At 36.4% G+C, this 19,567-nt stretch overlaps 1 protein-coding gene across 17 annotated transcripts in view; it reads left to right on the top strand.

The window, feature by feature from the left end:
- The window catches only part of SYNJ1 (synaptojanin 1), a 58,804-nt gene that overhangs the window by 25,165 nt on the left and 14,072 nt on the right, over positions 1 to 19,567 (top strand). For all 17 annotated transcript variants that reach the window (XM_087966706.1, XM_087966701.1, XM_087966705.1 and 14 more), the window contains 9 exons: positions 1,327 to 1,467; positions 2,283 to 2,475; positions 4,324 to 4,482; positions 9,842 to 9,998; positions 10,410 to 10,527; positions 10,632 to 10,847; positions 11,997 to 12,075; positions 16,168 to 16,330; positions 17,091 to 17,303. In XM_087966706.1, the coding sequence (XP_087822832.1) occupies positions 1,327 to 1,467; positions 2,283 to 2,475; positions 4,324 to 4,482; positions 9,842 to 9,998; positions 10,410 to 10,527; positions 10,632 to 10,847; positions 11,997 to 12,075; positions 16,168 to 16,330; positions 17,091 to 17,303 (1,439 nt within the window). The remainder of the gene's footprint in view (positions 1 to 1,326; positions 1,468 to 2,282; positions 2,476 to 4,323; positions 4,483 to 9,841; positions 9,999 to 10,409; positions 10,528 to 10,631; positions 10,848 to 11,996; positions 12,076 to 16,167; positions 16,331 to 17,090; positions 17,304 to 19,567) is intronic.

The following is a 19,567-nucleotide window of genomic DNA, read 5'->3' as shown; positions in this document are numbered from 1 at the left end:
CAAATTCAAAGTAGATATAAACAGGACAAGAAAGAATTTGGAATTAACAATAAACTCCAGCAATTAGATAAAATTTTATTAGGATCAGGCAAAAAAAAAAAAATAGCAAAATTTTATAATTATTTATTAGAAGTAGAATTAGAAGAAGAAATTGTAAAAGGGAACATGATAGCCTGGAGTAGGAATATAGGACGTAGCATCACCATAACGGAATGGAAAAAGGTCTGGGGTAGAAATAATAAAATTACAAAATCGGTAGCATACAAAGAAAATGCTTATAAAATGTTTTATAGATGGCACCTTCCTCCTTCGAGATTAGCGAAGATGCACCCCAATATGAGTCCGAATTGCTGGAAATGCAAAAAAAAAGAGGGAACTTTTTTCCATATGTGGTGGTCCTGTACAGAAGCTCAAAAATATTGGCAGAAAATTAGAAATTGGCTGGAAGAAATGACAAGAGAACAGATCGAATTCAAACCAGAGTCCTTTCTGTTAGGGATCTTTGATAAATAAATATCAAAAAAAGTGAAATATATAATAATACACATTTTGACAGCGGCCAGATTGGCTTTCGCACAATGTTGGAAGTAGCCTCATGTTCCATCAGAGGAGATGATTATTCAAAAAATTTCAAGTTGTGCAGAAATGGACAAATTAACTTTGGCATTAAAAAATAAAGACACTTCAATACACTACAACAGCTGGAACTGCTGGTACAAATGGATAGACCAAAGATAGACTTCACACTAAAAGGCAAAAGAGGATAGGATAGATCCATAGTAGTGATACACAGATATATGTAAGGATTAGGTGTGTGCATATGGCATAAAATAAGGATAAAAAAGAGGTCTTACAAACTGTTGAAGATGAGAATGTTTTTAATTGTTTTATATTTTTTCTTTCTATTTTCTTCTTCCTTTCTTCTTTTTCTCTCTTTTATGTATGTGGTGTTGGTTTGTTTTAATTGTAAAATCAATAAAATTTATTTTTTTTAAAAAGATGATCACATGACACCAAAGATGATCACACGACTCCTGGACATTGCAACCATCATAAATATAAATCAATTGCCAGACATTTGATTTTTGATCACATGACCATGGAGATGCTGCAGTCATCGTAAATGTGAAAAAAACTGTTGTAAATCACTTCAGTGCCATTGTAACTTTGAATGGTCACTAAACAAACTTGTAATTCGCAGATTACCTGTATTGCTACAAGTTCCTACTTTTCAATTTTAGTTTTTTTAAAAGAACTTTTATTTTCAGAAAAAATTAATGTACAGATCCTATAAAAACTAAAATATTATTTTGTCTATACTGGCAGTACAACTAATCAGAAGTTATGGGCTGCTGAGCTGCAGAAGACGATCTCAAGAGATTGCAAATATGTTCTCTTGGCTTCAGAACAATTGGTGGGTGTGTGCCTCTTTGTATTCATCAGACCTCAACATGCCCCTTTTATCAGGTAAATGTTCTGACAGGTTAAAACCCACCATTTTAGGTCATATCATCACTCTGATTGATGCATGTATTTCAGCTACATATTAAAACCTTCATGAAACAAGTTTACAGATATAACCACAGATAATGAATATTCCTATCCTAATTTCAATAATAAAATTTTATGTGATTATACTTACAAAAGTAACCGATAAAGAGAAAAAATGTTGATATATATTTTATTTAGTATGTGCTTGGGAATATTTTTCCTGCTATAAAACACACCATAGAAAGCTCTCTAGAAAGAGAGAGAGAAAAAAACAGGAGACACTCAATATGACATTTTAGAGTGTATTAGGGATCTGCTAGTACCAAACAGATCATACTATATATGTCATAGAATCCTAGCTGTGACATCAAATTGAATTTGATATAATTTGATTTCCTCGACCTCACTGCTTTTCTATTGTTCTATTTCTATACACATGCTACTCTGAGGGGAAAGGCTCATTTCGAAATAGGAAAAAATTGTTTTCCATAATATTTTCTATTCAGACATTATTTGGTAATGTGGTTTCAAAATGTTCCCACCCAGCATGGATCCAAAAATTCAGTTTGAAACTGATATAAGAATAAATATTCTTGGTTAAATACTGTACTATTGTGCGAATCTCATTGGACTGGACCATTGAATGTACTCAGTGATGATAGAATCTGATCATCTAAGACAGTTAAAATTATTTGCAAGTGATAAGACTTAAATGTTTTGAAAACTTGAACAAAAAATGAAAATTACATCTTTTGATTATCTAATTGAATTTGTTTTAATTTTCATTGTAGGGATGTTGCAGTAGACACTGTAAAGACTGGTATGGGAGGAGCTACTGGTAATAAGGGTGCAGTAGCTATTCGAATGTTGTTTCATACATCCAGTCTTTGCTTTGTATGCAGTCACTTTGCTGCAGGGCAGTCACAAGTCAAAGAGAGAAATGAAGATTTTGTAGAAATATGTCGCAAACTGAGCTTCCCAATGGTAAGATGAAATTAAATTTCCTAACTCTGATATTGTCTGAAAAGATTCTAATAAATACCGAATTTCAAGACCCCCCCCAATAAATGTTACATGAACAGATTTGTGCAAAAATACTATAATCAGAGACTAAGATTTGATTTTCATCTGTATTTTTATGTATATTTCAATAGAAGAATGATCAACATTTAATAAATAATTATCAATAACTTATTTCTATTAATAACTGCACTTACTTTCCATGATCTATCAAATATTTTGGAAGTAAAAATAAAATTTAATTTTATTAGTTTTTAATGAACAATATCAAGTGACAACATTAACATAAATCTATGCAGAAAAAAGGGAGGAATATGGAAATAAAAGCTATCTGCAGTGAGGATAAAAGAGCAGATACTGTGCATTTAAAAATTGTCATATATATGAAGCATAAAAGATTATTTATGACTACTTTGTTAATTTATATGCTGGCCCTCTCCCCTATAAGGAAACTCTGTACAACTTACAGATAATAAAAAAGATATATATAAAACAATTAAAATTTCAAAAGCTACATACATAACTAAAATCAAGGAAACGGCTGGCACGAGGATGAGATCATCTCACCCTGTCAACCACCTCCAGCAGTCAGCAAACCCCCTCAGGACCCCAACCCAACTGGCAAAACAAGGATTTCGTCTTTTTTGCTATTGAGATAAATCATAAAACCCATCCAAATTTGATGTGGTTCCTGTCTTTGATGTCTCATTAATTCACTTTGTATGTGGCTTTTTTCCCAATGTAATAGGTCTTATTAATCTGCAACTCAATGGTTATGTTACCTAGAGTTTTCCGATGTTGCATTAAGTTTTTTTATTTTTAAGTTTATGATTTGGTCCCATAAATACGTAAATGCAGTAAACCTATTTCTGGGGAATATTCAATTCTTTGGTTAGTGATGGTACTTATCTCCCCAAAGACTTCGTGTGAAAAGAGCTATAAATTTATCATGTGACTGTTACAAATGAGAAAAAATATCCATTTTTGACCTCTCAAACATTTAGAAGAATAGTTGTAATATACAAGTGCCAATCTAACAGGAAGTAAATATAAATTAGCCTTGTAATTGCAGGGCCAGGCTAAATAAGATAAATAGAATAAACATCTAAATCAGTTCATTGAAAATAATTATGATTGTCTTCTGAGGTCTTGTAGTTATGTGCTGTGATAAACTTTGATTGATAAAGGATTGTAGAGGCCGAAGAAACATTCTGTACATGTATTCTAGTTGCTGTCACTTGCACATAAATAAAAAAGTGTCTGAAATATATAGTGAAATGGATGAGGCAGTAACATGATAATGTAAAAGTGAAATTAGCCAAATATCTCTTCTTTCAAATGGAGACTGACAAAAGATTGTGAATGCAAATATTGCATATATAGGTAGTCCTCAGCTTATGATCACAATTGAGCCTAAAATTTCTGTTGCTAAGCGTGACAGTTAAGTGAATTTTGTACCAATTTATAACCTTTCTTGTTAAGTGAATTGCTGCAGTTGTTCAGTTAGTAACATGGTTCTTATGCGAATCTGACTACCACGTTGACTTGGCCTGTGAGAAGGTAAAAAAGATGATCACATGACCTCAGGACACTGCAACCATCATAAATATAAGTCAGTTGTAAGCACCTGAATTTTGATCACATGACTATGGGGATGCTTCAATGATCGTAAGAGTGAAAATTGGTCATATGTCACTTTTTTCAGTGCTGTTGTAACTAAGGTCACTAAATTAACAGTTGTATGTCAAGGATAGCCTGTACTGTAACTTAATAATAAATATGTGTTGTACCCAAATTATTCTTGTGTTTCAGGGCAGAATGCTGTTTTCACATGACTATGTATTTTGGTGTGGTGATTTTAATTATCGTATAGATCTTCCTAATGAGGAAGTAAAAGAACTAATTCGGCAGCAGAATTGGGATGCTCTTATTGCAGGAGATCAACTTGTTAATCAGAAAAATGCAGGGCAGGTAACATTGCACATTTCCTTTAAAGATATATGGTTTTCCTCTGCTGCTAACTGTTGAGTGTTGCCTAAGTTAACATCTTCAGTATCAAAAGCTTGTTAGTTATCTGGCTTTTTAGAAGTATTACTAGTTCGATGGGTCGTATCACTGTTATTTTGTGCCCCAGAGTAACGTTTCTGTTTGCAAATAGGAGGTTTTCAGTTCATTTGAGGCTCTAGAACAGTGGTTCTCAAAGTGGGCGGTACCACCCCTTGGGGGGCGGATGCCTTAGGGGGGCAGTAAGAGACAAGGGGGCCGGCAGGGGGCACTAAGACATGGCAGGGGGCGTTCAAGGTGCTGGTCCCGCAGGCTCACTGACTGCCAGCCACGCAGCCCATTGACTGTTTCATCGCTCCGTAGCCGGCGCCTTGAATATGGAACCCGCGCGCGGTGAGCCTTGCCAAGCCTGGGGGAGAGGTGGGAGGTAGTGGAAAGAAGGTGCCTTAGCTTGCAGGCTGCCCTCTCCGGTGGAAGTGGTGGAGGCGCGCCAGAAGGCCCAAAAGCAAAACCCTCCCAAGGCGTGCAGTGGAAGGGGTGGGTGTTAGGGCCCCCTTCCCCGGAGAACAAGGGAACGTGCAGCACCCGCCCGGCCTCCGCCTCCCCAGCTTGCGCGCAGGATGCAGGTGGGTGCAGCTGCGGCTCTCCAAGGCGTGTGGCTCGGTTCGGTTCGGCTCTACATGGCCGTCTAGGACCTAGAACCTAGCCTCCCTCTGCAGCCCGGTTCTTCCGACTGAGCCCTGCGCTTGCTTGCTTGCTTGCTTGCTTGCTTGCTTGCTTGCTTAGTTTCCAAGCGATCGTTCCCTCCGTTTCCTCTGGTCTGGGCTGCTTCTGCATGCCTTTTTCCCAGGTGGAGCATGAAGATGGGCGGAATGCTTCACTGAAGTTGGGAGTCTCTGAGCATGTGCAGGGTACACTCCCCTTGCTTGGCCCGATGGAAGTGGACCTTGGGTTGAAGCAAAGAGGGTGAGGTCGGCTGCATCGCTGCCCTGGGGAGGTTGGCATTGCAAAATTGGATGCCAAAGTGGGCTGGAGAAGGGGCAGAGGGGCAGCTGCGGGGGGCTGGAGAAGGGGCAGAGGGGCAGCTGCGGGGGGCTGGAGAAGGGGCAGAGGGGCAGCTGCGGGGGGCTGGAGAAGGGGCAGAGGGGCAGCTGCGGGGGGCTGGAGAAGGGGCAGAGGGGCAGCTGCGGGGGCTGGAGAAGGGGCAGAGGGGCAGCTGCGGGGGCTGGAGAAGGGGCAGAGGGGCAGCTGCGGGGGGCTGGAGAAGGGGCAGAGGGGCAGCTGCGGGGGGCTGGAGAAGGGGCAGAGGGGCAGCTGCAGGGGGCTGCAGAAGGGGCAGCTGCATTAAGGAGCAGGAAGATCTTAGCCATGGTTTATTCATTGACTAAGCCAGAATCAAACAGCATGCTAAACTCTAAACCAGAATGGCTGGGTTGATATATTCAGCCCGTGTTTCTCAATCTTAGCAACTTGTGTGGACTTCAATTCCCACTCTGGCTTTGCTCTACTTTCTCAAAGTACCACCGCTGTCCCATTCTTTCTTTCTTTCTTTCTTTCTTTCTTTCTTTCTTTCTTTCTTTCTTTCTTTCTTTCTTTCTTTCTGTCTGTCTGTCTGTCTGTCTGTCTGTCTGTCTGTCTGTCTGTATATACATACATACATACATACATACATACATACATACATACAAAAGGTCTGCCTGTCTGTCTGCCTGCCTTTTTGTCTACCTACCTACCTACCTATCTACCTACTTATCTATCTACCAATATAGATCTATCTATCTATCTATCTATCTATCTATCTATCCATCCATCCATCCATCCATCCATCCATCCATCCATCCATCCAAAATGTCTGTGTCTGCCTGCCTCCCTCCCTACCTACCAGCCTGCCTACCTGTCTTTCTGTCTACCTACCTACCTATCTACCAGTATAGATCTACCTACCTACTTATCTACCAATCTACTTACCTACCTACCTACCTATCCATACATTCATCCAAAAGGTCTGCCTGCCTGCCTGCCTGCCTATCTACCAATCTATCTACCTACCTGAGAGAGAGAGAGAGAGAGAGAAAGAGAGAGAGAGAGAAACCGACCTGATGCATCTGATTGAAATGAGGCCTAGTTTAGACTGAGGCCCTTTTCCACATTGAAACATCTTTGCCAGCACATTGAAACATCTTTGGCTTCTATTAAAGGTTTTGTGAACAAAACATGGTCAAGACTATCAGGAAGCTCTCACATTTTGTTGAGGCTTTAAACAGGATCCATTGGACCAGATCTCCACTCTAAAAATTACTTTTCCCCAATGTATTACAGTGCTAATTCTGAAGAAGGCAAAACCAAAATGTACTGGTAAATTACAAGGAGAACACACACACACACACACACACACACCCTTTTAACACTGCTGGAGCAGGTGATTGGACTAGAATAGATATTTCATTATCTTTCTCCTCCCTCCCTCCCTCCTTTATTTCTTTTTCTTTCTGTCCCTTCTTTCTATCCCCCCTCTTTCTTTGTCCCTTTTTCTTTCTTTCCCTTTTCTCTTTTTCTTCCTTCTCTCTCTCTCTCCCTCTTTTCTTTCTCTCTCTTAGGCTCACCCCATTGACTTGACTTGCTTGGGCAGGTCCCTCCAATGCAGTGGGCTCAATGGGGTGGACCTGTGGGGCCGGCACCTAGAATGTGGCAGTGTCGGCATGTTTGAAAAGTAGAGCAAAGCCAGAGGTCGGTAATTTTTGCTGCAAAGAATCACAAAAGCTTCTGGGTTGTGCACAATAAGGGACACACATGTCAATGCAATTCGGCAACATAAAATGAGACACATATAAAACAAATCAACAAGAATCGGCAAAGCATCTCTGCTTAGATTTTATTCACTGCTAGAATCTAATCAGAGATGCTTTGCCGATTCTAGTGCAATGACCTGCTCCAGCAGGGTTAACAGGGAGTGTGTGTGTGTGTGTGTGTGTATGTGTGCGCATGGCTGTCAAAACTCCAAAAACGGGTCAAGTATCTCTGGGGAGGCCAGTCATAAATTAGAACACTTGCTAAACAACCAGCCATTGAGTGAGGACCACTTGTATTTGGTTTGCCAGCCACCTGGCCATGCCCACCCAGTCACATGACCACCAAATCACACCTACCCCATCATGTGACCAGCAAGCCATGCCTAGCCAGCAAGCCACCCCAGCCAGTCACATGACCAGCAAGCCACACCCTCAAATTAGGCCACGCCCACAGAAATTTGCATCCCACCCTTGGGTAGGGGGCACCGAGGATGAGTTTGTAGCACTAAGGGGGCGGCGGACTGAAAAAGTTTGGGAACCACTGCTCTAGAACCTTTTTATTGCACAAGCAAAGAAAACACTAGCACTGCTTCCTTTGATTTTGCACAACTTGAAAAGATTACAGGTTTTTATTTTTCATTGCTATTGGGTCACCAGGAGTCTCTTTTTTTTGATATTAATGAACCTTTTTACATTTCTTTTTTTATCTGCCAGAGATCTTATAAGCTCCAGTCATAACCAATTTGCATACATTGTACATGTGATGTTGGCAAATTAAGTATCATTTGAATGCATTTGTTCCACTCAGATCTTGCTTTTTTGATGCTTAGTGTATTGCTTTACTTCAGCCAATGGAAGCTGAATCCAAATAAGATCGTCAAAAATGGCCGGTTATAGTTTGATTATGATTATGCAGCTCAAATATGCAGTACAGATAGAGATATACTGTACATAATAAAGCATAAAAAGTGTTATGGAAGCCACTGAGAAAAAGAGAATAGCACATTGACTTGGAACATTTGTGGATTTCTCTTTTGGCTGACGAGAATAAAAGCATGGAAGTAAAAAATTCAAACCATGCTCCCTAATATATACCATGAAATAATTTTCTCTTTAGTTTTAGTTCCATTTCATTTTTAGTGATCAATTAAGAGATAATAGGAGTAATAAAATTAATAAATGCCTACAAATAATAATAAATAATAATGAAAAAAATAAAAAATATCATTTCTATTGTGTGTATTATTTTTTTTAAAAAATCATCAATCTCCACTGTCATTATTCTGCTTGATACACAAATAGCATATTTGGGGTAATAATAATTTATTAAAATTGTATGCTAGCTAATGAATAGTTCACAACAATCAAAAATAAAATGCCGTAAAATCAATAAAGATAAAGATAATAAGCACAAGAAACTAGATGAAATTTAGCAAGGGATCTCACTCCTCCTTCTCAAAGGCCTTGGTAAAGGGTCAAGCCAAGGGTCTTCTTAGCTATTCTACACAACAGCAGAATGGGGCCATCCAGATCTCAGGAGGAACCTCATTTCCAATGGGTAGACAATGGGAATACAGAGAATGTATTCTTCCAACGGTCCTAATAAATTGTTGTTTTAATTGAAGGGACCCCAAATGCACCAACTCGAAGATTGAATCAGGTAGGTAGATATTACTATAGGAGATGGGTGGACCCCTCAAATAACCAGGTCCTATGCTGTGTAGCCCTTTATAGGTAACAACCAGATAAATAAATTAAATATTCTAATTTCTCTTTAGTTTTCAGTCTGCAAATTCTTTGGGCAAAAAGCAGACATACCTCTTTTTGATATACTGGCTTTCTTTGAAGTGGTGTAGTAGAGGTAACATTGTATAAATTCAGTCAGATTAGCCATTATGATGTAAAGAAAAAGTTGCTATGGGATCATTCATCATACATACAACCTCAATACTAGGCCATGCACATGAATTATATGTATTTCTTCTTCAGAGTATTTTGTTGGAAACTTCAGCTGATCCTGAATATATATTCTTTGGTAAGGGTAGTCTATTTTAAGCTTCTGCCAACCTTAACAGAGACTAGTATTTTAAATTAGTAAGACTACTTAAATGTGTTTCAGTATTCAGGCGTCCGATAATGTGGAATCTACATTATTGTATTGAGTATTGTAAAATGCAACAATTTTTCCATCTTTGAAGACACATAGAGATCATAAGAATAAAAAAATTCCCAACATCAACATTCATAAACGTATCTTGACTTTTTAATAATTATTTTTTGTCACTTTTTCAAATATATATGTCATTTGTACAGTCTGCAGCATTTATGTTTTGATTTTTTCTTTTCTTTTGTAGACAGAATTTTTTTCTAAATTCTACCTAATCTAGCAGTATCGGCCAAGGAGTGTATTAACTCCTTATAATATTTATAATATTCAGAATTTCATAAATAAATTTTATAATATATATGCTTTGTAGCTTTGTATGATACTTGTATAATATTAAAGTTTTCCTAATGCTCTAGTTTCCTTCCTACAGATATTTAGAGGCTTTGTTGAGGGAAAAGTAGCTTTTGCTCCAACATATAAATACGATTTATTTTCGGATGACTATGATACCAGTGAAAAATGTCGTACACCAGCTTGGACAGATCGGATACTGTGGAGAAGACGAAAATGGCCTTTTGACCGATCAGGTCAGATAATGAAATTTAATATTGCCAATACAAAGTAGTCTGATAAGATTTAGTTCTGTAAACATTCTGTAAAAAAATGAGAAGCATTAGAATTATAAAAAATAATTATATCTGATTCATGGATACTTTTGGTTTTTGGTTTGGTGTGTTTTGTGGAAAACAAACATTTTAATACTAGAAATGCATTAAATATATTCTAAAAGTTTCTTTCTAATAATACAGTATTATGGAAAAAGCTCTGAAGTGAAATTCCAATTCGCTGCTTGAAGTATTTTAATGTATATGCTTGTAGATTATATTTAGAATGTATGTTTCAGTACAAAACTGAAGTGAGAATTTCAGACTGATTTCCTTTTCCCTCTGTAGTCCTATAATCTGAGATCTCTAGAAAATATCACTTTTTCTTTTTAGCGGAAGACATGGACCTTTTGAACTCCAATTTTGACGATGAAAATAAACTTCTTTACACATGGAATCCAGGAAGTCTTCTATATTACGGACGGGCAGAATTAAAAACATCTGACCATAGGTTTGAACTTACCCTTTCATAATAGCTTCTCATCCTTTGAAAAACTTTTCCAATATGATCCATAGCTTTGGATTAATTTATGACTTTTATTTATATATTTTCAGGCCTGTTGTTGCATTGATTGATATAGATATTTTTGAAGTTGATGCAGAAGAGCGACACAATGTTTTCAAGGAAGTAATTGGAGTTCAGGGACCTCCTGATGGCACTATAATGATTTCCATTAAAGGATCATCATTAGAAGATAACTATTTTGATGATAATTTGATTGATGAACTTCTTCAAAAATTTGCAACTTATGGTGAAGTTATACTTATAAGGTTAGAACAAATTCAGTTGTAAATACTGCAACTTTTTCTTGAAATGTTCAAAATCTTTTGTTTAGAGTAAGCTACAATGATAAATCTTTATGTTGTCTACAATATTTTGGGAAGATTATGGTAGGACAAAAGGCAAAATTGTTCCAATTTTCAGAGAAGCTTCCCAACATAGACTTTTCTATAACACTATTGATAATGCAGTTACAGATAGTCTTCAACTTACAACAGTTCATTTAGTGACCATTCGAAGTTACAAAAAAGTGACATGACCATTTTACAACCTTCTGACAAGCAAAGTCAATGGGGAAGCCAGATTCATTTAACAACCATGTGACTAAACATTTGCAGTGATTCACTTAACAACTGTGGCAAGAAAGATTATAAAATGGGACCAAATTCATTTCACAAATGTCTCACTTAGGAACATACACTTTGGGCTGAATTGTGGTCGAAAGTCAAGGACTACTTATAAATTTTCAGTAATAGACATATACAAATGGAAGGTATGCATTTTAGAGTTTCTTATATATATTCATTTGTTTCAGGCCTTTTTATACTGCCCATGCTTACAACAGAAAATACCTTTGTTTCTGTGCATTGCTTTTAAATATAAGGATACCTGGGATTGGATATTTATGAGAAGTGATATAGTATAATACTGTATGATAAGCATTGAAACAATCCAAATGGTATGGGAGTAATAGACTGAACAATGTTGACACTTTTGCTTGGCAGTGTTTTACTATAACTTATCAAAGTTCGTAAATATTTTTTAACATATTTGGACAACATTTCCTATGCCAAAACATTTTGAAGCAATTTTATGGCTTAGTGTTGTATGTCAGCTAGGCTAAATGTTAAATATATAATATTGCCTTAAGAATTATGGCTATGTATTCAGGGTTCAGTTCCAAATTGGAATGGCAAGAGGATTCTCTTTAATATTTTTTAATAAACATTTTTATTACTTTGCAGTAAGTTTTGTAGGTATTTCTGCATCTACATTTTGTTTCAGGTATCATGTATCATGCTAGTCAGTTTGGCTAAAGTAGATATACTGAAAAAACAAACTACAGAGACAACATATAGATGAGTAGTATTCTTCAGTATGTTGTGTCATTCATGTTTAAATTTTGTTACACTTTACAGATTTGTAGAAGATAAAATGTGGGTGACATTTTTGGAAGGCAGCTCTGCTTTAAATGTTCTGGATCTGAATGGTATTGAGGTAACAATCATTTCTATTTCTATTTATACACCTATAAATAATACTGGTGTAAGCAGACTGTATGGTATTGTGATTTATTTTAGTATTCTCTAATCATTAGGTATAGATATTTGATAAATCATTCTTGCATAATTTGTGAAATTTGGGACTTGATTTTGAGTGGACTGTACTTTAATGTACATATTTCTTCCTGAGTCAGTGGTATATTAGGACACATGGGAATGATGAAACAACATGAAGTGGTTATTTCTAAAATTTTCTCTAATTGTTTCCACGTATGTTTGCATATATAACCATTGTGTTTTGCAGCTAGCAAATTATATCAACCTCAGCAAAATGAACAGTATAACGGTAGTCCTCAACTTACAACCTTTTGCTTACTGAATGTTTGAAGTTACAACGGCACTGAAAAAAGTAACTTAGGATCATTTTTCATACCATTCCAGCAGACCATCACATGATCAAAATTTGGACACTAACAATAAATGCTAAGCAAATATTTATAGATGAAGAACGGAGGACTTTGATAGTGAAGATAACAATGAATCATCAACAGATACTCCTGGTAGCAATTTATTCACCAAACAGTAAACAAGAGGACTTTTATAATAAACTACATAAGAAAATAGTAGAATTGGAGTACGAAAATATTTGTGTAGTGGGAAACTTCAGTGCAGTTGTAGATGCGGAACTAGATTTTAAAACCAGGAAAGTGAATAAAAAAGGAAAACATTACCAAAGTTATTTTTTTTAAATGGCTGAAGAACTAGGCATCCAAGATGCGTGGCAAGAGATACATCCTAAGGAAAATCAATACTCATTCTATTCAAATAGGCATATGTCTTAGTCAAGGATAGATACAATATGGATGTCAGCCAAATTGAAAGCCAATGAATATAGAAACAGGTAATTGGGCAGACCACAATCCAATAAAAGTTATATGGAAAGGACAAAAAAGAAAACTAAGATGGATGTTGAATCAGTCAATATTAAACGATAAGGAATTTATTCAATTCATGGAAAAAGAATTAGACTTTTTCTTCAAAGAGAATAGAAAAGAAGAGGCCTCACTACAAAATGTATGGGATACAGCCCAGGCATATATTAAAGGTTTAGTCATAACTTATATGGGAAAGAAAAACAAGAGGAATAAACAAAAGCAAAAGACATTAGAAGAAGAATATAAGAGTTTAGAGACAGAACTACAAAAAGAACCACCAAAAAAGAGCTTAAAAAGTCAAATGGAATTAATAAAAAACAAGTTAAATATAATAGATAAAGAAGAATTAGCACAAAAAATTAGAAACGCTAAAGGCCGGGCATCAGGTGTCCCGGTAATGATGATGAATTATGCAGAGACAGTTAGCTGTCAGGATTCTGGTAGTTACCCCAATTAAATCATGAGTCTCGAGCCAAACTTCCAAAACTTCAAAAGAAGTTATTGGGAGTTAACATGCCCGGCACTGCCTGGGTGTAGCCGACTCTGCCTGGACACATAATTCATTGTCACCCTTGACCCTGGTTTTCCCCCACCCCCTGGGTGTATTATAATTCATATTCTCCAATGAGACACACTCATAGCCAGGAGTCATCAATCATGTTCTCCAGTTAGAATTGTGCACAGCAGAAACTTCAGTCACCTAGTTACTATCTTTGAAAACTATTTATGGAATACACTTTCGATTTCCAAGCTACCACATTACTCTTTCAAACCCCTTTCCCCCCCTCACTTTCTGTTGACAATTCTCAAAGACCATAGAAATATTTTATGAGTTGACAAATGTATTTGAAAATGCAAATAAACCAGGAAGATGGCTGACATACAAATTGAAAAAGGAGAAAGAAAAAAACCCTGGTACATCAATTAATGGATGAAGAAGGAAATCTTTATCATCAAAATGAGGACAAAAAAAAGTGATTCAAAATTATGGAAAATTATATGACCAAGAGATAGTCTCAGAAGACAAAATAAAACTATTTTTAAAAAGCAGAACTGAAATATCTGAAACAGTAAAAGCCATGTTAGATGAACATATAACAATGATGGAATTAATAGAAGCAATTAAGAGACAAAAAACATGGGAAAACACCAGGTCCAAATGGACTACCAGCAGAACTTTACAAAGGTTTGGGAAATATTTTAACTAAACCAATGTTGGAAGTGTTTAATGAAGTAAGAAGCAAAAGTACCAAACTCATGTACAGAAGCATATATTATGCTCATAACAAAGTAGGATTCAGACTTATAACAGCTAAAAAACTACAGGCCAATATCTTTATTGAATGCGGATTATAAAATACATGCTTCAATAATTGCAGAAAGACTTAAAATATTTTAAAATCAATTTGTACATCCAGACGAAAATGGATTTTTGCCTAAGAAACAAAATTAAAGACAATATGAGAATAATTTTAAACACGTTGGAGTACTACAAAGCACATCCAGGGAAGCAAATGGCATTGATCTTCCTAGATGCGCAGAATGCATTTGACAATTTGAACTGGCAATTTATGTTAGCACAGTTGAAAGATACGGGGAGAGATTTATTAATATGATTAAGGCGATATAAGCAAACAGCAAAAGTGATGGTAAATGGAGACATGACAGAGAAGGTTGCTATTTAAGAAGGTACAAGACAAGGATGCTCCCTTGTCTTCCCTATTATTTATACTGACACTGGAGGTGCTAAATAGAAATATTAGACAAGATATAGAGATAAAAGGTTTGGAAATAAACAAAGAAAATTATAAGTTATAGGCATTTGCCTAAGCTAATAAAAAGATTAAGGAATATGGCAAAATGGCAGGATTGAAAATAAAGAGAAAATTAAGATATTAGTTAAAAATCTTACAGAAATGCAGAAAAAAGAATCAATGAAGAGAATAGATATTCAGATTACAAAGAAAGTACAATACTTAGGGATTAATTTAACAGCAAGATGTGTAACTATAAAGGAAGATAATTATTATAAATTGATGCAACAAATTAAAATAGATCTGGAGAAATGGGAAAATCTGCAACTATCACTGATTGATAGGAGTGTCAGTCTCCTTGTGGAGACTGACTCTGAGGGAGAGGAGGAACAGCTGACAGGGAGTGGAAATGTGGCTCCAGAGGTGGTGGAGGAGGCTGGGGAAGGGCAGAGGCTGGCTGAGCAGTCAGAGGAGGACCCAGGCCCATCCCCTATCCATCCTAGGGCACGCAGGAAGGAGAGGATAAGGGAGAGACGTGGTCTCCTCGGGAGGAGAGGGCCTTGATCCTCTTCATGGGCTGCAGGTGTGAGAACTGAATAAGAGTTTGGACCTGCATACTGGCAAACACTGGAAATAAAGCGTGTTTTATTTTGGTCTGAAGTTATCTTGGTTGGTGTCCTTCCAACAGACTGTGCCTCCTTGAATTTGGTAAATACTTCTCTTGTTCCGTTGTGGAGATTTCGTCATTGTAGTTTGGTTTTTTATTTCACCTCTTATCTGCTCATTAAATTTGGACTGCATTGCTTTCTTTTGAAGAGTATTTTTGAGTATGTTTTATCTCCAACTGACTATTATTGCACAGTGGGGCCAAATTGGAGGCATTAAAGGACATTTATTTACGTTTTGGATTTTGTTATGTCTGTGTTATACTCTGGGTCATCACAGATAGCTACAATAAAAAAGAACATATTGCCAAGATTATTATACTTACTTCAAACAATTCCAACAGTTGCTAACAACTTCAATGATTCACTTAACAACTATGGTAGGAAAGGTTGTAAAATGGGGCAAAACTCACTTAAAAACTGTCTTACTTAGCAACAAAAATTTTAGGCTCAATTGTGGTTGTAAGTCAAGGACTACGTGTATTGTGTCATATAAAACTGTACTCCTTGTGAGGGATGTCATGACATAAACAAAAAGGGGCAGAATATAATCTGGGTCACAATATTGTTTGGTACACTTTTGCAGATGTTCCTATTTGTAGGTTAATTTTTCAAATGATCATGTTTGTTCTTTTCTCTTTAATTACCGTATAAATAACTTTTTGTTTGGGGGGTTGTTTTGATTTGATTTTTAAAGAAATTATGTGAATTATTCTTTCTGGTTGAAATTCAGGTTCTTGGGAAAACTGCTAACATTTCTCTAAAAAACCCTTATTGGATTAAGAACTTAGAAGACGAAATTAGTTTGGAGAGAGTTAATGTTGGTCTGCCTTCATCAACAAGTTCTACTTTGCTTTGTGAAGATGCCGAAGTTACTGCAGACTATGATATGGAAGGTTTGCCAGATTCAAGATTGATTTTGTTCAGTGGATGCTATCTTACAGCAGTGTTACAAATATACAACACATCACAGTTGAATCTATTGAATTTTAGGATAAGAATAAAAACTTTTCTAATCTGTTCATACCACATAACTATACTTAGTTCATGAACGTCTATTAACAAAATCTTTTCTAAATTTACCTTATTGATTCTGTATGGGACCAAGTTAGCAATAACAATTTATATGAAATTATTACCTTTATTTGGCACATATTTACCAGAATGAGATGTTAGAGTGTACCTAAATTTCAAATAGAATACTGAAGAATATAAAATAGTTAAGCTCCTGTTTATCGTCAAGATGCCAGGGTTCCAATAATCTAATTAGCAATAAGTGTGCTAATATCTATATGGTTTCCACTGTGCTAGTGCTCCAAAAAACTTAAGAGACCTGGCTGTTGTCCAGGGCCTTGGATTAGGGTGATTGGGGTCCCTGTCAAATTGTATGAGTGTTAGCTTAGTTAGATCCATCACAAGTTCTTGTTTATTTTTATCTTTATATAACTGTTAATATTTATTTTATCAGTTTGGAGTTGAGAGGTACCTAAATGAGCAAATTAAAATTAATTATATTGCACTATATGACATTAAAATAAATGAAATCTGAGTGCATTCACATTTTAAACTTTGAGACTGTATATTAAAGTGTAATATTTCTGCATAATAGAAAAATTGTGGTACAATTTATAGGAATATTTTTTTTTTCATTTCAAGGTGATGTTGACGATTATAGTACTGAAGTAGAAGAAATTCTCCCACAACATCTACAGCTAGCTTCAGGCTCTAGTCTTGGAGCCTCACCTGCCTCTTCCCCTCGTTCAAGCCCCTGCCAGTCCCCTACTCCATCAGAGGGTCTGCCTCCAACTCTTCCATCAAGGCCAAGCAGGACACCTAATAAGACTCCTGGACCTCCAGTGTCTTCTCAAGGTAGATATTAAACTTCTACTCTGTCACAATCAAAGACACTATCAATAACTATAGTGGATATAAAAAGTCTACACACCACTGTTAAAATGCCAGTTTTTGAGATGTAAAAAAAAAATCTGATCAAGATAAATAACATCAAAAAATTTCCTGCTTTAATATAATATAGAAGTTGTACAATTCAAACTGAATTCTTTTAGGGGGAAAATAAAATAAAAAATGTATAATAACACAGTTGCATAAGTGTGGACACCCTCTTATAAGAAGGATGTAACTGTGTTCAGAATTAATATATCACATACAAACTGTTGTTAAATAGTAGTCAATATGTACCTGCCATCAATTAAAATGACTCTGATCAAGCCCATATAAACTTCAGGTGTTCTAGTAGGATTTTCCTGACATTTACACAGTTGCATCTCACAGCAAAGTCATGGTCTTCAAATAGCTTATAAAACATCAAAGGGATCTCATTATTGGAAGGCATCAGTCAGGAGAAAGGTACCCCAAAAAATTTCAAGGCATTGGATATAGCATGGAACACAGTGAAGAAAGTCATCAACAAGTAAAAGAAAATATGGCACGACAGTGACATTACCAAGAGCTGAATGTTCCTCCAAAATTGCTTTAAAAAAAAGAAGATGAAAGTTGGTCCAAGAGGCTGCAAGAAACCTACAACATTAAAGGAGCTGCGGGAATTTCTGGGTAGTCCTGGTTGTGTACTACAAGTGACAATAATCTCCCATATTCTTCATTTGTCTGAGCTGTGGACTCGAATGGCAAGACGGAAGCCTTTTCTTACAAAGAAAACATATAAACCCAGTTACATTTTGCAAAACCTACATCAAGTCTGACAAAACCATGTAGGAAAACGTATTATGGTCTGATGAGACCAAGGTTGAACCTTTGGGCCATAATGCCAAAAATATCTTTGGCACAAAAACAATACTGTGCATCAGCAAAAGTACATCATAACCACAGTGAAAAGTGATAGCATTATGCTTTGGAACTGCTTTTCTTCAGCAAGAATTAGGGCTATAGTCAACAGTAAGAGAATTATGAACAGTTCCAAATATCAGTCAATTTTGGCACAAAATCTTCAGGTCTTTACTAAAATTCTGAAGATGAAGAGGAATTTCACCTTTCAACACGAGAGTGATCTAAAGCAAACTTTCAAATCAACAAAAGAATGACTTCACCAGAAAAAGATGACAATAGTACTTAGATTTATATACCACCTCACAGTGCTTCACAATCTTCTCTAAGCAGTTTACAGAGTCCAGTATATTGCCCCAAACAATCTGGGTCCTCATTTTACTGACCTCGGAAGGATGAAAGGCTGAGTCAACATTGAGCCGGTCAGAATTGATCTGCCAAACGGCAGGCAGCCAGCAATCAGCAGAAGTAGCCTGCAGTACTGCATTCTAACCCTGCTCCACTACGGCTCAAAGTTTTGGAGCCCAGGCCTGAATCCAATTGAAAATCTGTGGGATTACCTGAAGAGGGCTGTGCACAGGAAATTCCCTTGCATTCTGATTGCCCTTGCTTAGGGCAAGATGGCAAGATGTACCATGCTGTTAGGCTCCTACCTCGAAGACTGAATGCTGTCATAAAATCAAAAAGGTGTTTCAACAAATATTAGTTTGAGTGTGCACATTTATACAACCATGTTATTGTGCTTTTTTTTTTGTTTTGCCCTCTACAAGATTTCAGTTTGTTTTTCAATTGAATTGTATAGCTTATATGTTAAAATAAAGGTGAAAAAATTCTGAAGTTATCGAATTCTTTTACATCTCAAAACCGGGTATTTTAACATGGGTGTGTAGACTTTTCATATTCAATGTACATAAAGCCCGATACAAAAACATAAAAAACAAAATATGAAAGGAAAAGAAAAATACACAAAGCAACTAGGAAACAAGATGGCCTCAGGTATAAACATAAAAAAAGACTCTCCCTTCAAAAGGAATTCAGTTTTTCAGAAAACCAGCAAGGAGGGAGCCAGCCTGATCTTTATTGAGGGACTCTTCCAAAGCACCTTAACATATTTATCTTTGTTAGTGCCAGTTTAGTTCTGTGATTAGGGTGTGCGTGTGCGTGCATGTGCACACATATACATATATTAGCCTCTTCTAGTTTCTGCTCTCCAAACATCTCAAAAATGTGAGGTTGTATTAAGTATAATCCTTGAACTGCTTTCAGTAATACACACACCAACATAGTGATAGCATTATTTGCTGTTTGAACTGTCCCTTTATATTATTTTT

This window comes from Notechis scutatus, chromosome 5 (assembly GCF_049901735.1).
Source record: "Notechis scutatus isolate UNSWTSFEM ecotype Mainland chromosome 5, rNotScu1.2, whole genome shotgun sequence".
NCBI lineage: Eukaryota > Metazoa > Chordata > Lepidosauria > Squamata > Elapidae > Notechis > Notechis scutatus.
This window is presented reverse-complemented; position numbering and strand designations above follow the sequence as displayed.